Raw genomic sequence first — 21238 nt, 5'->3', positions numbered from 1 at the left:
CACACCACAAGAACAGAAACACTCAGAAATATCACTACACTTCCCCACCAGAGCATGTTCCTCTCTTGCCAAACACAGGAAGAGATGGAGGCAGAAACATGTAATCCTAAGAGCACTAACAGTGATTCCTTGCAGCTGGTGCACCTCAGACATCAGGCAGATGGGGGAGTTCCAGCACTCACCTCCCAGTCCAACTCCACAGAATGGAACCTCCGCCCCTGCCTTTTCAAGGAGCATTTAAACCAGAACTGTTCTGGCAAGTCTCACTAGGGACATTCAACTCATGAGCACAGAAGTACCAAAAATTACAGCTGCAATGGTTACAAAACAAAAATAAAGGAGAAATGCTCATATTGCTTTTTTTCCCCCAAGGGCTGAAACACAGAGACCAATTCTAATAATTGTTTTGGGTTGGAAGGGACTTTAATAATCATCTAGTTCCAACCCCTTGCCATGAGCAGGGAACATCATCTACTAGATGGTTTTTAATTAACATGGTTAAATGGAATAACTACAAGCTGTCTGATGCATGTAACCAAACCACCTAATACAGGCAGAGCAATGAACATACTCTCCAGTATTCCAGGCTCTTATCCATGACAGGATACGATGGGAAGAACACCAACAGCCCATGTGGCACAACTCGCACAAGGTTACCTGCAGTGAGATAAGACAAGGGTGCAGCTGAGGATTTCACCTTTTAGGCCAAGCCAAACACCTCAGAGCAGTGCTTTCATTTCTCCTCCATGTCCTTCTAACATTTCTAGATTTAACAGATTCTTTTCAATCATGTTAGCCAAGCTGCACAAATGCTCTTCTGTTATTCTGTCCTTATGTGTTATGACTTTGTAATTCTATTATATCTATATATATTACCAAAACAATAAATGCTGACTTCAGACAGGCTTGACACAGTTTAAAATATCACAAGAAATTGCACTGATTTCCTGTGATCCTCAATCTCTCCGCAAATCATCCTTGGCTGCATCATCTCTGGCTATTGATTTCCTAGTTTCATTTTCTGACTGTGCTTAGGAACCACATTTTTGATCCAAAAAACAAACTTCTGACGGTAAAAATGGAGTCCTGACTTGGAAATATTAAGCCAGGGACTCAATTTTGTGTGCTATTAAAGCAGCCAGCTGCCTTGAGCAAGCAGAAGCACACAAAACCAGATAGCAGTGAGATATGGACTGCAATCCTTTACCTTTCTCTATTGAATCTTCTTTAGCATTGCCCTTTCTAGATTTCCAAAAATCCTGGGCATTAAACCATTTCTGAAACCCACACACTTCACTTACCAATTGTTTTCCCCAGAGAAGATAAATAATCCTCTGAAAACCTACAAAGAAGAAAAATCAAACAACACCATTGCATTTCCTTTTCTATGTTTTTCATCCACACTGACTTCCTTAGATATTCATCTAAAGCCACATTTCCAGACTCCCAATTGCTCTCCCTCCTGTGACAAGCACCAACACCGAGGGCAAGAATTAGTAATACTTCACAACACTTTATTATAGTATGAAATATTCTTATTGATAGCACTGAAGGTGATCGAAGCTTCAATACTTCAAAGTGCACGGGTGGAAACAGGCAGCCATATAAGTTTTATTATTAATAGTAACAACATATATGTGAGAGTTGTGCCAGAAAGGTCTGCAGCACTGCCAAGCCTGACTAACGCTACAACCATTTAAAATAATAATTGATGAATTAGGTGTGGTGTTGCTGCAGGGCAAAAAAAAAAGGGTGAATTTGGTCACTATGGTTACTATTTAGTAAATCACTTTTGCTTTGCCTGAAGAAGTTCTGCTCTCCAATGAGCCCCATTTATGTTCTTCCGGCTCTGACTGAAAACTTACCTGTTCTCTCATGCCTTTATGTTCCTTTCTTTTTAGTGTCCTGTAGCTCTGTGTACTGTGTTCCCAGCAGATTTATATATGCAGGGAAAAAACCTAACATATATATCTTTGTAAGACCTACAGATACTAGTATCAACACACAGATGTTGTCAAAACACAGTGAACACTGTGAATCCCTTTCCTTCAAAAAACCGCCATGGTTCTAAAGCCTTGGAGGGGTGGAATCCCCAACCCTCCTTCTTTAAAAGACATTATCTTCAACAGAAATACACCAAAACGGCACTCGAAACTTCTGAAAATGACAAATCCAGCTGGAGGGTTTTCCAGACTACTACTTCTCTGTAAAAATCCATTACAATTGCTGAGGGCCTTTCCAGTTCTACGGAACATTTGGCCTTTGCTGGCAGCAGAAGCACTGCCAATTCTAAACAACAGAAAGATGCAGAGTGATGGAAGACCAGAGAACAGCAAGAAAAATGATGATGAAAAGCTTGACAAACATCTGGATATGTTTTCCTTAAGCAGGCAACCCAGAGGTGAAAGAGAGGCCAGGCATGGTTCCAAGCTTTAAGTATAAAAACAGTTATTGCAAAGGCCAGCCATGTTTCAAGTCAATTAAGCCTTCAGCAAAAAAAAATTTGGATGGGGTTCAGTGCAGCTCCTGGGGGATGGTTGTGGGTACAGGTCCCAGCTAGGGCTGGTCAGGGTCACCAAGAACTATCGGTGCCTTGATATCTGATCCCTTCCAGCCCTCTAGTTCTAAATATTCAGTAGTCGTGGTTAAATGGTGTTGTTATTCAGCATTTATCCAAGAAAACCACTAGAGATCACTTGCTTCACTAGCATCCTCCTGTTAGCAGAGCCCAAAGTGTTGGAACCCAAAACTTCAAAGCAGGATTCCACATGGAAGTTCATTACCTTCTTTCATAGGTGGAAGTAAGGACAGTTCCATCAGGTCCCTTGGGAATGATCCCAACCCAGAGCTGATGTTTATCGATTACATGAGGATTCTCCAGGCATACAGGAAAAGGGCTGGAGGAAAAAGAGGAAGATCCCAGTCATACCCATTATATGACTCCCTACCAGTTCCAGAACCATAGAATGGTTTGGTTGGAAGGAACCTTAAAGCTCGTCTCATTCCACCCCTCTGCCCTTTTCACTATCCCAGGTTGCTCCAAGCCCCATCCAACCTGGCCTTGGACACTTCCAGGGATAGGGCAGCCACAGCTTCTCTGGGCAAACAGAACACTTTAAAATCCTGAGATAAAACCTAAATCCACGAGAGCAGCTTGTGCATTTTCCAGGAATGGCACTGTTCCCACATCCAGGTACTCACATCTGCATTTCCATTGTAAATGAAGAGAGGGGGGAGAGTGTCCCGCTCGTGAGGATGATTGTCCTGACTCCCTGTCGAACGAGCTCGTGCATGCTGTACCCAGGGCTGAAACACCAATAGCTTAAAGTCTTCCCTGCATTAAATAAAGAGAAAACACTAAGAAGCCAGTCAAAGTGGAAAAATTAGACTGTGACCAGCATACGGCACATTGCACCTCAACTTCTGAGAGTAAACCAGGCAGCATCCAAAGTTAAAATTCCAGATGTATGGTATGTCCTGCTTTGGTTCTTCCCAGATTTAATGACTTTTAATAAAAACATCATTGCTCCCTCTTACTATAATAAGAAAGTATCCCCACCCTTGCACTTGCTTGAAAAATGAACCCCTTTTTAATAAGTAATTTCTTATATATCTATATAGGCTATAAATCTTTCACCTAAACTTCCCACTTTCCCCACAGTCAACTCCCAAACCTTTCAAGTTCTGCTCAAATCTTTCGTGGGATGTGGAGACATATATATATATATATATATATATATATATATATATATTAGTGTGTGACTCTGAAAATATGTAAGTTATCAACAGAAAGAATATTAAGAAAAATAAATAAATCACATCAGTCTATTCCTTCATTGCTCAGCTTGAGCTTGCTGAAAACTTTGCATCAGCTTCTCAGAGACACAGGCACCAGGGAATGAAAATAATAATGTGAAGAACAAGAGCAGCCAAAGAAAACATCAGCTTTTGCTTCTGATTCTGCTTTGCATGATTAGTTTCAGTAATAAAAAGTCATCTAAGTATCATGTACATGTCTTTTAAATTTACGCCTTTCAATCAAAGCCTGCGTTTCTGAAAGAAAAAGCTGACGTTTTCAGGAAATCCCCATTAATATCTGCCCAGTGAGTCACTCACTGCTTAGATTTACAAGTGAACATTTACTCTTAGCTGAAGTTTTACCCTTCCATCTCATTTGGACAAACCCATCCAGACAATGTCCAAATTCTAGAAGACTCACATTTCAAAATTTAGCAAATTCTGTATCTTTCTAACTCACACAAACAGTGCAAATTAGTTTGGATCTGTGTATGGACAGGCCAGTGAGTATCTACAGACAAGAACAAAGTCACTTAGCCAGGAACCCAAGAAATCCCAGCATAAAAGTAAACTGGGCTGATATGGCATGGCCTGGAAAAGGACTCCAACCCCTCATGTTTGCTCCTCCAATGCTCAGCTGGAAACACACTTTTGTAACACAGCATGACAACTGCCAGGCACCAGTTCCCAGTTCCTGGACAAGCTGAGATTGCTGTACATTTTTAGCCTGGTGTGCTGCAATTATGTCTTTAAGCTTAACAACATTAAATCCATTTTCAAGGTCCCATTCACCAGCAGGAAATGTTGGGCATTAAACAAAACAGATCTCTGCAGCAGCTTTTTCCATTCCTGGTACAAGGACAGCTAAAGCAAGGAGAAGTGGCTTGCTGATAGTTTACAACATGATGACTTAGAGCAAACCATGAATAAGAGCATTTTAACTTAATGCTAAACTGCAACAGTCCAATATCATTGACATAAACAGCATCTGTTCACAAATGGCTCAGGCATGAATCTCATCAGCTATCTCAAGCTATGCCCCTTCTCCTCACCAATTACAGTTTGTACAGAATGATGTTTGAGTTGATAATTTCCACAAAATCCCTGGGAAACAGCTGTTCTTAAATGCTTGAATTATTTCTATACCATTTGCTGTATCACTACAGGAAATCAGACACTTGATCAGGCACATCTGGCCTCTGCTAGGCTTGCACAAAGCACAAATCTCAACATACTCAGGTGTGTTGCACAGATACTTGCAAATGCTGTTTTTATTTGAAAAACAAATATATCAGAATCCATCTACTAAATCACAGAATTCTCTCGCTGCTTTGTGTTTCTGTGTAAAAATCCTCCAAACTGTGCAAAACACTTAGAAGTGTTTGTATTAGCCTCTTGCTGCACCCATCATTAACCCAATCTACTTAGAATTATTCCTGTATCTTAAAACTCCTAACTGAGCAATATCTCAGGAAAGCAACATTTGCAGATTACCAAACAGCATTAACTTTGTGGAAACATTTAAGGGGACATTATTGCAAACCCAGTAAATTCATTCTTTGAAACATGTTACTTTTGTCCTTAAAAAAAGGACTTCTGTGAAACAGATACCTACATACCCACGAGCACTTTACTGAGTAATTAAGTAGATAGTTATGAGGCAAAGTATTTACAAAAATCCCTGGAGAGTGCTCTGTTAAGAAGGCTGAGGTAAATGGACCTGCATCTGTCTTCTCAAATCAGAAAATGTTTTGTTTTCAACCTAATTATTAAAAAATAAATTGAAAAATCAGAGAGAATGAATGCTGCCCTTCACTGGTGCTGCTTGGTGATGCTTTATAGGACCATTAGGACAAGCCTTTGATTCAGAAGCAAAGATTCTTTTCTGCTAAATATATTGTTTTGAAGAATGATTATACTGAAATAATTCCAGATGATGGATTCTGCAGAGCATAAGGAACAAAACGGGTGGGAGGAGAGAGACAAGGAGAGGGAGAAATCCCAGTTGAACTGCAAAGTATAGTTGAAGGTGAAACTATCAAGAACTGACAAACACATCCTGAAGAATTTAGGAAGTTGCTCAAAGTAGGAAGTTTCTCAAAGTAGGTCATCACAGAAAAGATAAGTGTGCCCTAAGGCATGGCATTTTCTGCCTAAGAATTCACATGATCTGGACAAGATCTCTGGCACAGCACATGAACCTTCCCTATAGGGCTCCTAAATGAGCCAACTGTAACACCTCCACACTGTGAATCATTTCAACAGAGAATGAGAACTTTAACAGAATTTACTCTAACACCACCCTTGGACAAATATTTTTGGCATAACTGCAACGGAACCTCGTTCTTCCCAAAGGCAGTTACAGCCTTATTCAACACCAACTGTGTTTAACTCAATACAGTTGTACAGAGAAATAGAGCTGGTCTGAGGAGAACAGAACATGTCATGAACCTCAGTATTAACCTGAGGGTTGGAGGAGAGTTCCCCATTCTTGGCTGGTCTGAAGGTTTTCCCTACATCAATACAACCAACAATTACATAATGGAGATGATCATCTTTCACTGGAATAATTGCCTTAAAAGAACTCTAGCAGTGCACAAAACACCAGCGGTACAAGAAATTTTTATATTAAGATGGCACACTGTCATCTCCCCTTCAGAAATAACTATAAGAGTGAAAAGCTTGTCCCCAACTCATCATATCCACAGTGGAGCTGAACTTGTTTTCTTTTATTTGAATCAGAAAGGAGCAGTTGAGTTTTCAATCCAGCTTTTTGCATGAACCTCCCCAAGGCGACTCCTATACCTTGCTTTTTTGAAGATGATGAATTCCAGAGATCTGTCCTTTGCTTCTTTTTCTGATTACCATTATCCACATGAATATGCACCTGAAGGAAAGTGACAAACGTTTCTAGCAAGGGCTGCAGAAATGAACTTGCACTTCATCCCTCAAAAAAACCTCACCCACACGAAGAGTAATTAATGCAATTAGTGTCACTTTTATAGTGTTACTAAGGTTATATAATTTCCGGTCTCTTCTCTATTTTGCTTCCAATCTTTCATAACTTTCTAAGAAGGAGGAAAAAAGTGTATCACCATTCAACCAGTCATTTTTGAGTCAGATGATGGGAGCAGCTTTTCATGGGCTGACTTGAGCAGAGACTGAGAACCCAATTATTTGGGTATTTCCACCAGCATAAACAACACAGATTAAATGTAGGACACTATTGTGGTGGAAAGATTTGCTTCATTTGACAACAAAAATAGTATCAAGTCTTAATGTGATACCTAGAAAAAGATCTGTTCCTAAAATTCATCACAACAATACACAAAACAATTTCAGGGAGGAGGTTCGGTGGTTCTGCTGGACGTGCTTGGCACTAGGCTAAACTAAAACCAGATTACTGGAAGAACACATCAATTCTTGCTCAATATCCAATATAAAAATTTTCTGAAATTCCCATTGGCTGCACTTTTGTAATTTAATTTAGAAGTTCCTTTAAAAATTCTGTTTCTCTTCAGAATCTAAATTAAATACAGTTCCTTTGGTGGATTTTTTTTTTGTTGTGTCTTTTTTTTTTTTCTCCCTATAATCAACATAATTTGCTGTACTATCCACATCCTTCCATGTCTTAGATACACTAAGCACAGACATTAAATGCCACGAGGGAAAACACAGCACACAAAGCCTCCCGTACCTTGTAGTATTTAGATATTGCCTGACGTGGCAGGAACGCTGTTGTGACTCCTTCTGGGGGATCGATGCTGAACACTGTCTGGAAAATGGAGGGAAACAGAATCACAGAATTAATTAAGTTGGAAATCACCTCCAAGATCATTGAGTCCAACCTGTGATCGATCCCCACCTTGAGACCCAACCCAGAGCACTGAGGGCCACGTCCAGGCATTCCTCAAACGCCTCCAGGGATGGGAACTCCACCACACCCTGGGGAGCCCCTTCAATGCATGGCCACCCTTTTCATGAAGAAATTCTTCCTGAACCTCCCCTGGCACAACATGAGGTCATTTCCTCTTGTCTGGGAGCAGCGCCCGACCCCCACCTGGCTGCCCCCTCCTGTTGAGGAATTGTAGAGAACAAGAAGATCCCCCCCTGAGCCTCCTCTTCTCCAGGCTGAGCCCCTCCCAGCTCCCTCAATGGCTCCTGGTGCTCCAGACCCTTCCCCAGCTCTGTTCCCTTCCCTGGACACGCTCCAGCCCCTCAGTGTCCTTCTTGAAGTGAGGGGCTCAGAACTGGACACAGCACTCGAGGTGAGGCCTCACCACTGCCCAGCACAGAGGGACAATCACCTCCCTGGTCCTGCTGGCCACGTTATTTTTGATACATACATACACTTCTGATTTTTGCTTCCAGTAAAACTCCTAATGGGTATCTTTGCACTGAGAAGTGTCTCCACAAAAGTTACTGCTGTGATAACCTTAAATTTATTTCCTTACTCCTGTTATCAAATAAGACCGAGAACCTGGAATAAATATGGTTCTTCCGGGCGCTTCCTGCTACCTACATGGTGCTCTCATTGTACCAAAAACTGCAAGCCAGGACCTAAATACACTCAAACTATACAAATGACAATATTATTATTCACACTCTTCATGACTCTGGCTGTGGATAAACAAACACACCCATGAGATCAGTCACAACCAAGTGTAGAAGAACTTTTTGGATTCCTTCAGCTTAAAATTTCATCTTTGATCCCTCTGCTAATAATACTCTGCTTAGAAAAACAATCAAGTTGTAATCATATCTAATTGTCCACATATTAAATTAAAAGCTTCTATCAACAGAGTTATGCTTTTTCCCGCTTTCCTGCGTGTGATGTCTCATGACTATAGATGATGCTCTTTCAAACATAAGGATCCCAGCGCAACTTCAGTGAAAACAGCTGTGGTTCTCAAATATTTACAACTCTGTTAATTTTTCTAAACAATATTTCTCCAGACACTGAAAGGAATTACCCAAGCTCATAAGAGTATCAGCTAGTTACAAGATGTTCTCCAGCAATCTGAAAAAAAGCACAATTCCTGGAAATATTTACTTCTGAAAAATAGCCAAAGATATGGTATACAAAAGAGATTTTTGGCAAGGGTTCTTCAAAAAGGAAGAAGAACATTTACTATTAATTAAAACAAGCTGGTGATAAACTAAGACTTGAAGACAAGGCTCTGCAAGAAGCAAACACTGTGTTAAACCAACAAAAGCTCTGTCCTAGTCCTACCTATCTCAAGATAGCAAACTACCACTTGGCAGATCCTTTGCAGCAACTGTCCACGTGCAGGTCCTCAGCAGCAGAAAAGGGATCTGAGGTTTCTCTTCCAAATTCAAATCCCCTTTTATCTATCCACAGCCCAAAAGAGCACACACAGACAATGATTCTCAGCCTTGGAGAACAGTCCACTGGGATCAGGGGACCTGGCTTCTCCTTCTGAATTTTCTCATCTCTCAGTTTTGAAACCCTGAGAAACGAACATAAATCAGGCTCACTTGATCTTCCCCTCAGAACAGCGACATCTCCCAGTAAAAACCATTTTGGTACCAGTGTACACAAACTGCTACTACTGTACTGGAACACACACAGAGGTTTTGCTTAACCACTGCTAGAAAAATGAAAACCTGTGTATGCACACCAACAAACACCCATGCATTCAGAGTTCAGGGCTGCAAACCTGCCAGGACCATTCAAAACACACCCAGGTAATTTGTCTTTATCATCCAGCTCTGTAAGGTTTCAATACACGTCTTCATTTTCAGTTTTAAACAGGGTGTAATTCTCTGCTGCCCTTTTGGACATGTATGTTGGACAGACCACTGGCCCACTGCACCTCTGAATTTTATGGGGCTTGGGATTTTCATAACCAAAGTTTTGGAAGTGCACAACAGGGAGATGACTGACAGCATTATGTGTATTTCCACAAGTGTCATATTCAATTCCTATAAAACTGAAAATATTTTTGGTTTAGCGATGTTGTAAATTAATAATTAAATGAAAAAATACATTACATTTTCTCTTTTGTTTGCTTTTTTCCTTAGCCTCTCCTGTTATTTCATGAGATGGTCTCATATTCCCAAACCCTGCTGCAAACAAGTTCAATGACCCAGCTCCACCTGGTGGATGCTAAGCCTAGTGAAAATTTAAATCCAGCATCTCCAAAAAGGGAGACCAGAACTGCAAAAGAACAACCTGGGTAAAAATCAGATTAGCCCAGCCCATCAGGCAGCTACTTTCCCCTCAAAAACTAAAAACTTGCACCATTGCATAAGTGTACATACCAACAAGAATAAAACTGATCCAATGTCTTTCCACATCTTTTAAACCAACTCTTCTATCCTTCAGATAGTTACAGAAACAGCAATAATTATTTACCTGGATAATATCTGAGAGCTTATGCAATCCAGATGTATTGATAAATATGCCAGTACCTGGAGAAAGCAACACAAGATTACTCTTAAAACACAAATATCCATCCTCTTGTATATATCCACACCTTATCTGAACAGCTCAACACTCTGAATATGACTTGAAAATATTCTCTGAAACAAATAACTTATTTCAAGTTTTTCATCATTATTCAAGATGCAAAGAGAAATACAAAACTGGCATTCCATGTCTGACACACTGGGAAGCTGTCACCCAAGAAAATTAAATGGACTTTTTAAAGCTCCTCTGCATTAAAAATGGGAAACGAACTAATTAAAACAGCAATTAGAGGAGCAGCTAAAAAAACATATGAAATACACTGATGATGGGGATTTTGCAGCAGAAATGATCAACAGATGCACTGGTCAGGCCAGAATGCAAACACCTAAAAGGTGCTGGGCAAAGAAAAAAGGAAGGGTGCATGTGTTGTCCAAGGACGGCGTTGCAGAACTGACAGTCTGTATTCTACTCCCTTCAATGCTTTTTCTGAAGAGTCTGCTGCTAAGAGCTAAATCATTTTCTTAACACATGTAAGAAGTTGGAGAATTTTCTTTACAGAAGGGCAAATTAAGAACAAGATGCTGGCAGACATTAGAACAGAAGCTTGTTAAATCAAGGAAAAAACCCCTCATATTCTATGATTCTCTACATCCCTGTTTTTTAACTCCAGAACTCAAGACACTAAAAGTACCATCAGCAAAATGCCAACAAGCTTCACACCACAATCCATCTGGTTTTAGAGAAAAATAGTGTCTGTGCAAAAATCCTCTATGTGTGCACATGGATGGACACCTACGTGGGTACACACTCAGGTTTGGACACAAAGTGGTTCTCAAATTAGTTCAGTTACATGAACAGACATAAAATATGCTTCCCAGCAGAGGACCCTACAAGTCTTAATAAAAAGACACAAGTCCTTAAGGTCAGATTTTAGCTTATAAAAGCTTTATCATTTGATTCTCTCCTATAACAACACAAATTCCCAGTTACTCACACTAAAGAGGAAAGTCTGAGTAAAACAGCTAAAAAGTTCATGCACTTACGGCTTGAAAGAAACTGTAAAATCTGCTCCAGTGACTCCAAGAGGGAGGATTTGGTCTGGAATGTTATTTGGGCCTCTGCAAACAGATCAAAGATGTAGCTGCAATTTACAAAGAAAAAGCAGATATGGGTAAACACTGTAAAGAATCAAATGGGCATAAATAATGTTACTCTTTCATAACAACAATTTCACCATCAAGTAGCAAAACATGTTTCTGTCTCCATGAGAAAGAAAAATTTACAAGAATAAAAATAAGTCCTTGCTTATAAAGACAGTGGACAGTACTGACGTGGCAGAAAGCACACTGACCACGTCATTCCCTTTTTCCATCATTCCTCTCTAACATACAATCCATACTAATTTAGAAGCAGATTGGCATGCTATTTCCATGATTTTATTTTACGATGTACAACAGGCACCAGTCTAGAAACAGGCTTCCAGAGCTCAGAGGTGCCTCAGACACATCACTGCAGCTTTGGTACCTCTGCTTAAATCATGACACAAAATTGAAAGCAGCACAGTGGGGAGCTTCTTCCAGCTCAGGAAACCCAAGCAGGGGAGTTCCTCCAAAAATAATGATTACTACAGATGGAGAATTTAAGGAAAACCAAAACCTTGAAGAAATACTATTCCCAGAAACTAGTATAGTGCTATAACCCCAACAGCTGACCCAGCTCCAATTTGCTGTACTTTTTAACATTTAAACACATTAATGAGAAGAAATTTACCTTCCCTCTTTGGTGACTCCACTACCATTTGGTGGCAGCTCCACTGCATCAATAGCACTTTCAAGCTGAAGAAGGATTTCTTCAGGAGAATCAAGAGGAAAAAAGTTAAGGTGCACAGAACTCATGTCTGGGACACATCTAAGTCTCTTTTCAAAACATACTTTATTACAAAGGCTGCTACCAAAGACAGTAGCCCAGCTGTTCTCTGTAAACAAACCAAAATGATCAAAACCAATTTCCTGGATATCAACTTTAAATATTCATATTCAACTCTTAAGAACTTCCATGACCTCAATTCCTAGACGAAGCTGAAGTCAGCAGCTAAATGTTAAATTCTTCTTTACAGACAGGGAAAGTTGTTCTTGGGAATGCTTTGTATAAATGAGCTATCTCAAGCTTTTTGCTGTTAACTTCAGGTAGCATCATATTCTGAGAGCAGAATCATGCAACTGATGCAATTCCAGCACATTGACAGGATTGGAAACCACGGGGACTTCTAACAAAGAAGGAGACAACACATTCATTTGCCAAATCTCTCTTCTTCAGAAAAAACTAACTAAACATTCCAGAAAGTTCTTGGAAAAAGCCCAACAACTTAAGCCTCTATGAATGTCTCAGTTATAAGTAATGTATATGGCAATGCTACATGAGCTTGATTTATAGCTGCTGTCCTTTTAAAACCGTTTCAACAACAATTTTCAACACAAAAAATAAGCTTACTCTTGATCTTTGCTATATCCTCCAGTTCCATGTTCAGTCCTGTTGAAAAAAGTAAAGATTTCAAAGAGGTTGTTTCACACCTATTTCATTCCCAGTTTCTTTCCAGAAATTATGGCTATGAAGGTCAGAATTGTGTGCATGGAAAGACATTTTCTGTGTCCCCTCACTGTTCTCTTTCATAACCCCTCACGTCACATTGATTTGATCAAATCTTTCAGTGTCTGGCAACAATTACTAACTAACAACAATTTATTTACTAACGAGAGTGTAAACTTCCCAAACTTTCCCTAAAAGTTATTTTCCAGTTCTTGGTAGTGAAACTTTATAATTCCAGAGAAACAGTGATTTGTCATTGTCAACACACCTGAACTGGCCAACTCCATGTTGAATTCAGCATTGATTTCATTCTGTTGAACCATTTTGGCTTGTTCTTCCAGGACAACATTTATTGCATCCATTGCTGAAGCCAAATCATAGGGAGTCAAGTCAAAAGAAGAGGACTCCTCACACAACTTCTCCTAAAATATAAGGAATGGAAGAACTATTCTGTGTGCTGTTTGTTCAGGCAGTTTCAAACATGATGAAGTCCAGATAACCAGGCTTGATTTCATTTTTGATCTCCAGCTCAGGCCAGAGGATATTTTATAAACACCTGAAGACTTTGACTATTAGTAAGCATCATCTTTTCTGAAATGCACAACAGATTTTGCCTCTTCCACATTATCAACGTTCTAGAGAGTACAGACAGTAATTGTCTGATGTTCAAGCAGGAAGTTTTTTTACTTAGAGAATTGGTTTGTTCTTCAAAAAAAGCTATTTTTATACTTTCCATTTAAAAAGTAGTAATGGTTTAAATACTCAGGATTAATAAGTTTGACAAAACTTTCTCTGACTTTGAAAATTAAGTCACATACTGCTTTACCAGAAATTTTCATTCACAAAAAGAATCATTTTCCCTGAGGAATGACAATAAATAGTAAGGCCTAACCTACACAAATATTTGACTGTAATAGCTATGAAGAAGTAAGTTATAAAGAAAAAATAAATGGTGAGCAAGCCTCATGTGTAATCAATCTAATCAGAAAGAAATCAATTTTATTTCAGGGTAATCACTAAGTTTCCACATATTAACGTGGAACACAGTACCATCAGATAACTCTGGCAAAAGGAGAAGCTGTTCTGGCTAATTTCTGCATGCAGGCAACAATTAGTACTTGTTGCACACTACAAAGGGAAAAAAAATCCCAAACCCAAACAACTCTAATAGGATTTCAACACATTTTTCAACAGAAAAAGAGATGTTCTGATGAAAGGAGCAAATCCTGGACGCAGCTATGCAAGTCTCTCAAGTGAAGCAGAGCAGACCCAAGTGGCTGTTTACTGAAAGGACAGCGGGCACTCAAGACAACAAACCACAGCTGTTCAGCAGAAATCCCACTGGGAGACTGTGGCTTTGTGTGGCAGAGAAAGGGACATATTTCAAATGTTCCTTTGCATTTCATCGTTTAGGCAAAGGGCTGCAGCTTCAAGCCAGCTAAAAGGAAGAACTCATACGGCAGCATTATTTATTTTTTTTGTTTTCCTCTATGAGTGAGGACTTGGAAATATTACAAGAGTCCTGTTTGCCATCAAGTGTACTTGGGAGAGCTGATGCAGCTGAGCTTCAAGAATGGATCTTTCATCATTTCTTACACAGTGTTTTCTTGCAAGTCTCCAAGAAAAGAAGCACCTCATAATGCTGGAGATGCACCCTTTAGAAAGAAACTATCACCTTGTAAAACATCAGCAGTGTCAAAGGATTGTTAATTAAACTACAAAGATTTAACTGTCACAGAAATAAGAAATGTTCATGATAATGAATATTAACAACATACATCTGAGTGCAGATTTTACAGCTGTTTATAAAAATACAGGGGTCTGTTTTATTTTTCAGATGAAGATTGAAAAATGGTAACAGTCCAGAACAACTCACCACATTGTGAGCTTCATCGAGTATCACCACAGTCCCCTTCAGGTCCAAGCTGTGTGATTTCCTGCTCTAAAGACAAAAAAATGGAACAAGGAAATGGACAAAAAGGCCACTGAGATACATGGATTTGATTGACTAAGAAATTGGATGATGAGATACTTCTGTGTTTTCATGTATTTTGAAGCTGGGTTGGTTTTTTCCTTTGAGAAAACAGCAAGTAATGGCTGTGGCTGCCCAATACAGAAACCACAGAATCACTTTCTCTGGAACCAAAGGTGCTAAAATGTATCATGCAAATGTTTACAGAGGTTACAATTTGCAATAAAGAAAACAAACAAACAAACAAACAGATGTGTCATACTGGGATGCACAAGTTTAACTATTAATTTGAGTCACTTTTGAGTCATTTTTGGCAACAGAGACCGGGGAGGAGTGGGGAGTAAAGAAGAGGATTTGCCTTGTATTTACAAATTTATGCTTGTGTTGTCTTTGCAAGTGGATATTCTGGAAACACCCCCTCCAGTACCACATCATTTCACAATGCTTCTCTGCTTATGGGGCTTAAGGGATTTTTTAAATTTATTTTTTAATTTATTAAACTTTTGTCTTCCTGCAGCAGTGGAGTGTAATCTGGCCTTTACTATAATTGATGAATTACTCTAAGTTGCATGAAGGTGTCAGCACACTTGTTTCCTCAGCAGAGTTTTCAAAGGTTGCATTTTCTATCCATGAAATATGGATAACTTATTGCAACTGTTTGTACACAAAGCCAGAAATTATTTCCAAGGGATATGTCCAATCTCTACTGAAAGCTTCCTTATTCTAAAAATCATGCAGCAGCTGCAGAAACCAAAATGCCTCAGAATGCATGCAAGAACACTGTACAATGTGTGACTGAAGATCCGGGAAGGAGGTGAATATCACCTAAAAAGGGCACCACACTCTGCAAAGCTAATTCTAGAAATACAGAAAAACCTCAAACAATTTTTTTTTTTTAACCATGGGAAAGAATTTACAGAGGAAACCCCCAAATGGCATCCTCTATGGTCCTGAACTTGAACTGGGGCTTGATCAGTTTTGAAGCATACATAATGCATCCACTTGCTAGGCATCACTCTTCGCTGTTTATCCACTAAAAGCCAACATTAGACAAATAGAAGAACAATTGTATTTAAAAGCAAAGTTACATGTTACCTTTGAGTCTAGTAAATAGTTGTAAGGCATAAAAATGATGTCTGCTTGCTGCTTCAGGCTTCGAGAGAGATAATAAGGACAAGCCCTGTTTAAAAACAAAACAGTACAGACTATAATACTTGCAGAAATATCAGGAGAGCATTCAACATTCATGCACTATGATACACAAAGGGATTAATAAAAGTGAACAGAGAAACAGTTCTCATTATTTTCACAAGTCAGGGGGAGGAAGGTCAGAGAGGATCACTCACCTGTGCTTGTTTCCATTTTTAACCAAGTCTTCAATATCCATGATTGATTCAATCAGTTCTTTCTCTGTACTCTTTTCTGTAAAAGATGACATTAAAACCACCAGCTTAGGTGAAGGCTTCACACAAAGATTTGTTGTTACCCTGATCATCCCACTCATCCACTAATACATTGTTCTTGAAAGACAGTAACAGAAAAATACACACACAGGTGGATTCTGCCAACTCTTCCAAACCTCTCTACCTGCCTAGCAAATCTCTCCCTCTCCAAAAAATAGGGCTTTGTTTCCAGGGGAAGTTAAGGTGAGCCACACTCACCTTCCACATTGTTATAGAAATGACAAGCACGAGCCATCACTTTCATTCGGCACATGTAGATCTGTAAAACAAAGCCTGTTTCAGCCCAGAGTAGCACAGCCTGTCAAGCACTGGAAGCACGTTGAGGAGTGAAATCAGTTCTCTTTAACACCAGCTAATAAATAAATGCTAATCACAGTTCTTCGGCTTTAAAATCACATGTCCTTCTGCTCACCTTGCAAGTTAGGCTCTTTTTCTGCAGCACAGAACACTCAGATGCTCAGAGAAAAATGTGTTACATTTTACCATTAATACTTTTCAAAATAGTAATCTTTGATATTGTAAAAATAACTGCTAAATCAGTAACTGAAGTAGTATTTTGAAATTATTATTGCTCTTGACAAACACATAAATGGCAGGTCAGAAAGTAAACTACAAATTACCATCTGTCATGTTCTACACAGTGACATTCTCCTCTGGAGAGAAAATGTCACCAGAGACTCAGAATTACATTTTGCACTCACAAAACTGGAAACCAAACATTCCTAAAAACATATTTACAACTACTGGGTTTCCCTGAAGCCTCTTGTAGTTAAACAATGTCAGAGGGAAGAAGGACACACAAATGACACACAAATTATACAAAAGCCTCCATGTTCTCCCTGAACATCCTCTCCAGGTTCTGATCTCACCTGCATGTGGTTGCTCTCCTGTCGCTTCACTTCAGGATTGATGCAGAGCTGCTCCCTGGATCCCAGCACACAAATCTTTGGCCTGGGTACACAAAACTGGCATTAAAACTAAGGCAAGAAAGAACAGAGTTGTACATGCTCAATATAGCAAAAGTGAAAGATTGAAGAGAACAGATGAGCCCAAAGCAAGGGTCAGAGCCAGAACAAGTAAATTAGTCTGTCTGTAACTAATGCGTGCGTTATTGGACTTTGAGGCACTGCATTTCTGCTGGCAGTGGTGGGTGTTAATAAGCAGCAGCAGCAGCTCACAGCAAGAAGTCACAAGCAGCAACTTCCACCATCCACCACAAAATCTGGGTTCTGTTATGACAGCTCAGCCCAGTCAGCTGGGGCCTGTCATCCACTACAAGCTCTTCCTGGCTGGTTGTGATGTTCAGAGTAAGGTTAGGACAGAACTGATTCACTACAAACATTCACTATGGGTTTATTTGCTTATTACAAGGCTGTATCTTTACAAGAACTACATAAACAAATCACTGCTGCCTGTCCAAAGAGCTCAGCCACACACTGGCATGTGAACAGCTGAAAACTGTGACAGGCATTGCTATAACAAAACCACAAAGTTCTTCATAGATTTACATCAGCCCAAGGAGTTCTACTTGGCAATGGCTCCCCACTGCTTTAAAAAATGCCCCCAGAAAAATATAAAGAGGGAAAACTAAAAAAAGTAATTTTATAAATTAATGTGTCAAGTAAAAAACCAAAACCAGACTAAATTCAGAAAATTCTATGACTGAAGGAGAGAAGCTGTGAAGTATTAAAATAAACCAAACCCATCAACAAAGAAAACCAGGTTCTAAATATGCATATTAAAGAAACTGCATTTCTCTGGATATCATCTTTCATGCATTTATCCACAGAAGTTCAAACAATAACTCTACCAGAGGGGTTTCTCTATCTTTCCTTTGAATAAGGACACCATCCTAAATCATACTCACCTGTACACTGTGTTCTTTAGCTCATTAATGACCTGTGTAAGCTGGGAGTGAGTCCTGGAGGCATAAATTATTTTTGGAATGTCAGTGTAATAAGCTGCCAAATAGAAGAGGAAAAAAGCAGAAAGACATTATAAGCATAGAAAGGAGAACCAGGGATATTCTTAGCCTCCTTCCCCAGCTGGTACTATGGTAACAGTTTGCCTTGTAGAGACAACAGGAAATTCTGTCATCTAACTACTCACACACAAAAAATGAGCTAAATGAGTTTCTAAGAAGCTGAAGAACTAAATGAGCTCCAAGAAAAATTCAAACTACATAAAACACCTTGAAAATCTATAAAACGCTGAAACTGTGCTTCATCTGCTCACCAATAGCTCCGTAGCTTTATCAGTGCATATTTACTGTAAAAGATAAATAAAAGCAAGTGTTGATTAACATCCTGGAGTGCAGAGATGGTGATACTCACTTGGGACATCTCCATCTGTGGCAGCAGTGCCCCAGGAGGACACAGGTCTGTCAGGAAAGAGCTCCACCCCATTCATGCGCTGGGCAATTTTCCGGGCTGAGATGGTGTCCTTGAAGTGCTCCCGCCAGGCCAGGGTGGAACACAGCAGGCAGAGGGTCTTTCCTGTGCCTGTGGGGCTCTCCAAAATGCCATTTACCTTCTTTATTGGAGAGAAATAAAAGAGTGATTTGAGGGTTCAGTAGGACAGGTCTTGGTGCAGTACTGCACGTCCTCTGCCAAGGAGCAAACACCAGCTGGCAGCCCCACCAAGGAACATCCACACACGAGGTCTTGTCAACCTGTAGGACCCTCTAATCAACTTAATGAGGCTCAATCAAAAACCCAGAGCCAGCCATCACATTTATTTAGCACAGGAATTCAATTCTCCACTCTTAGAGCAATTGGAGTGTGTCACACTTCAGCAAAAAATAGATGAAAATACGAGAAGTTATTGAAAAACGACTCCCAGGTAACAGAGTGATGGTTTCCTTTAGGATTAAGTTTATATCCCATGTCAGTTTGGGCAAAGAACTTTGCCAGCACTTATAACACCTTGTCCTGCTGGATGTTACAATTTTAAAATGTGTGACAATGCTACAAATTGGAAAAAAGCAGCAGCTGAGCTCAAGTGTATAAAGGGAATTTATATAGATAACAAGCTCACAACACTTTGAGTTCCAATGAGAGGAGGCGCCAAGCACGTACTGTGATACAGAGGAATGCAGAGCCGAGTGGAAAGCCGAAGTTTCCACAATAAGATTGTTTGGTCCCTCAGGAGAACAGGGACCACGAAGATGTGTCCAGAAAAAAAGATAACTACTGTGAAAAAACATTTCATTATTTTGACATTAATTCAGTAAAATTATCCTCTCCCAGAGCAAATGGAAAATTATACAAATAGTCCAAATATCAACAAGAAAAGACCAAATCCCTCCTATGAGGAAAGGCTGAGAGAATTGGGATTGTTCAACCTGGAGAACAGAAGGCTTCAGGGTGACCTAATTGGGGCCTTCCAGTACCTGAAGGGAGCCTACAAGAAACACGGAGAGGGACTTTTTACAAGGGCCTGTAGTAACTGTACAAGGAAGAATGGATTCCTACTGACAGAGAGTAGGCTTATATTGGAGATTAGAAAGAAATTCTTCCCTTTGAGGGTGGTGAGGCCCTGGCACAGGTTGTCCAGAGCAGCTGTGGCTGCCCCATCCCTGGAAGTGTCCAAGGCCAAGTTGGACAGGCCTTGGAGCAACCTGGGATAGTGGAAGGTGTCCCTGCCCATGGCAGGGGGTTGGAACAAGATGAGCTTTAAGATCCCTCCCAGTTCTAACAATTCATGATTCTGTAACTCTGTGGAACCCCAGAGAGCCAAGGACAGATTGCATGAATACCAGCACTGCTTTCTCAGCCTTTCTTCCTTCTCTCAGTTTAGGCAGGAACATCCCGTCTATATTTCTACTGACTGTCACCTGCCAGCCAGGATTTTAATAACCACAGAGTAAAATAAAAACACACGTAAAAGGTCAGAAAATATTTGGACAGGCAGCATACAAAGTGCATAAAGAAAATTTGAATCGTGACAACCTCTTCTTAGAGAAATCATTTTGTACAGTTAGAAAGGACACACAGTTGGAAAATGAACACAATCACCCCTGAGGAGGCAGCACTCACGCACCTTCTGCAGGCATTCCAGCACCTTGGCCATGTAGGCTTCCTGGCATGGGTAAGGCTGGAAGGGGAAATCCACCGTGATCCCGTTCAGAGTGATCCTGGGCATGGCTCCCTGAGGTGCCTGCAAGGAAATGAAGACCATGATGACCCTGCTGTCATGGTGATAACATGCCAAGATAGGGCTGAAAGAGACCTAAAAGTTCACCTTATTCAACTCCTGCCATGGGCAGGGACACCTTCCACTATCCCAGGTTGCTCCAAACCCCACCCAACCTGGCCTTGAACACTTCCCAGCTTCTCTGGGCAACCTGTCCCTGTGCTGTCACCACCCTCATAGAAGAATTTCTTCCCAACATCGCATCTAACCCTGCCCTCTGTCAGGCTGAAGCCATCCCCCCCTGGTCTGCCACTCCAGGCCCTTGCAAAGTGGTTCCCTCCATCTTTCTTGTCGGCTCCATCAGGAACGGGAAGAAGCACTTAGGTCACACCGCTCCGGGACGGGCCGATACCAGCAGCTCTGCAGGAGACTCACGGGCACTTGGGACCCGGTCCCATTACCGGAATCCCGGAACGCACCGCCCACTCCGACCCGTGTTCCTGCAGATGCCTGTGCTCCAGGGTTCCCAGGTCCCGCGTCCCCATACTGCTGTACCCCAGTGCTCCCGTGCCCCCGCATTCCCGCGTCCCCGCGCTCCCGGAGCTCCGCACCTCCCGCTCCTCCGTTCGGAATCCCCGCGCCCCTGTCACGTGACACCCCCCGCGTTCTGTACGCCACTTCCGGCGCGCGCTCTCGCGAGAACCGCGCCGTTGCCCGGGTAACGGGCCGGGGAGGCGGCGGCCGTGGCGGGCCTGGGCCGGTGGGGATCTTGGTGGAGCCCAGGCCGGAGTGTCGGGGAGCGAACGGGACTGGGGGTTGGTGCCGTCTCATGAGGGGCCCCGGGAAGGAGCG

At 41.0% G+C, this 21238-nt stretch overlaps 1 protein-coding gene across 1 annotated transcript in view; it reads right to left on the bottom strand.

Moving 5' to 3' along the window:
- The window catches only part of RTEL1 (regulator of telomere elongation helicase 1), a gene marked incomplete at its 3' end in the record, with an annotated part of 44469 nt that extends 23451 nt beyond the window's left edge, over window positions 1-21018 (bottom strand). The window contains exons 1-20 of the mRNA XM_082292591.1: window positions 20998-21018; window positions 20294-20410; window positions 18586-18784; window positions 18120-18213; window positions 17122-17203; window positions 16451-16511; window positions 16136-16211; window positions 15885-15969; window positions 14694-14759; window positions 13086-13239; window positions 12722-12760; window positions 12002-12080; window positions 11275-11372; window positions 10178-10233; window positions 7496-7573; window positions 6604-6685; window positions 3202-3334; window positions 2784-2897; window positions 1302-1342; window positions 572-657 (exon numbers count right to left, since the gene is read on the bottom strand). Of these exons, the coding sequence (XP_082148717.1) occupies window positions 572-657; window positions 1302-1342; window positions 2784-2897; window positions 3202-3334; window positions 6604-6685; window positions 7496-7573; window positions 10178-10233; window positions 11275-11372; window positions 12002-12080; window positions 12722-12760; window positions 13086-13239; window positions 14694-14759; window positions 15885-15969; window positions 16136-16211; window positions 16451-16511; window positions 17122-17203; window positions 18120-18213; window positions 18586-18784; window positions 20294-20395 (1725 nt within the window). The 5' untranslated portion in view covers window positions 20396-20410; window positions 20998-21018. The remainder of the gene's footprint in view (window positions 1-571; window positions 658-1301; window positions 1343-2783; window positions 2898-3201; window positions 3335-6603; window positions 6686-7495; window positions 7574-10177; window positions 10234-11274; window positions 11373-12001; window positions 12081-12721; window positions 12761-13085; window positions 13240-14693; window positions 14760-15884; window positions 15970-16135; window positions 16212-16450; window positions 16512-17121; window positions 17204-18119; window positions 18214-18585; window positions 18785-20293; window positions 20411-20997) is intronic.
- Window positions 21019-21238: the final 220 nt, after the last annotated feature.

This window comes from Coloeus monedula, assembly GCF_965178545.1.
Source record: "Coloeus monedula genome assembly, chromosome: 17".
NCBI classification, from domain to species: domain Eukaryota; kingdom Metazoa; phylum Chordata; class Aves; order Passeriformes; family Corvidae; genus Coloeus; species Coloeus monedula.
This window is presented reverse-complemented; position numbering and strand designations above follow the sequence as displayed.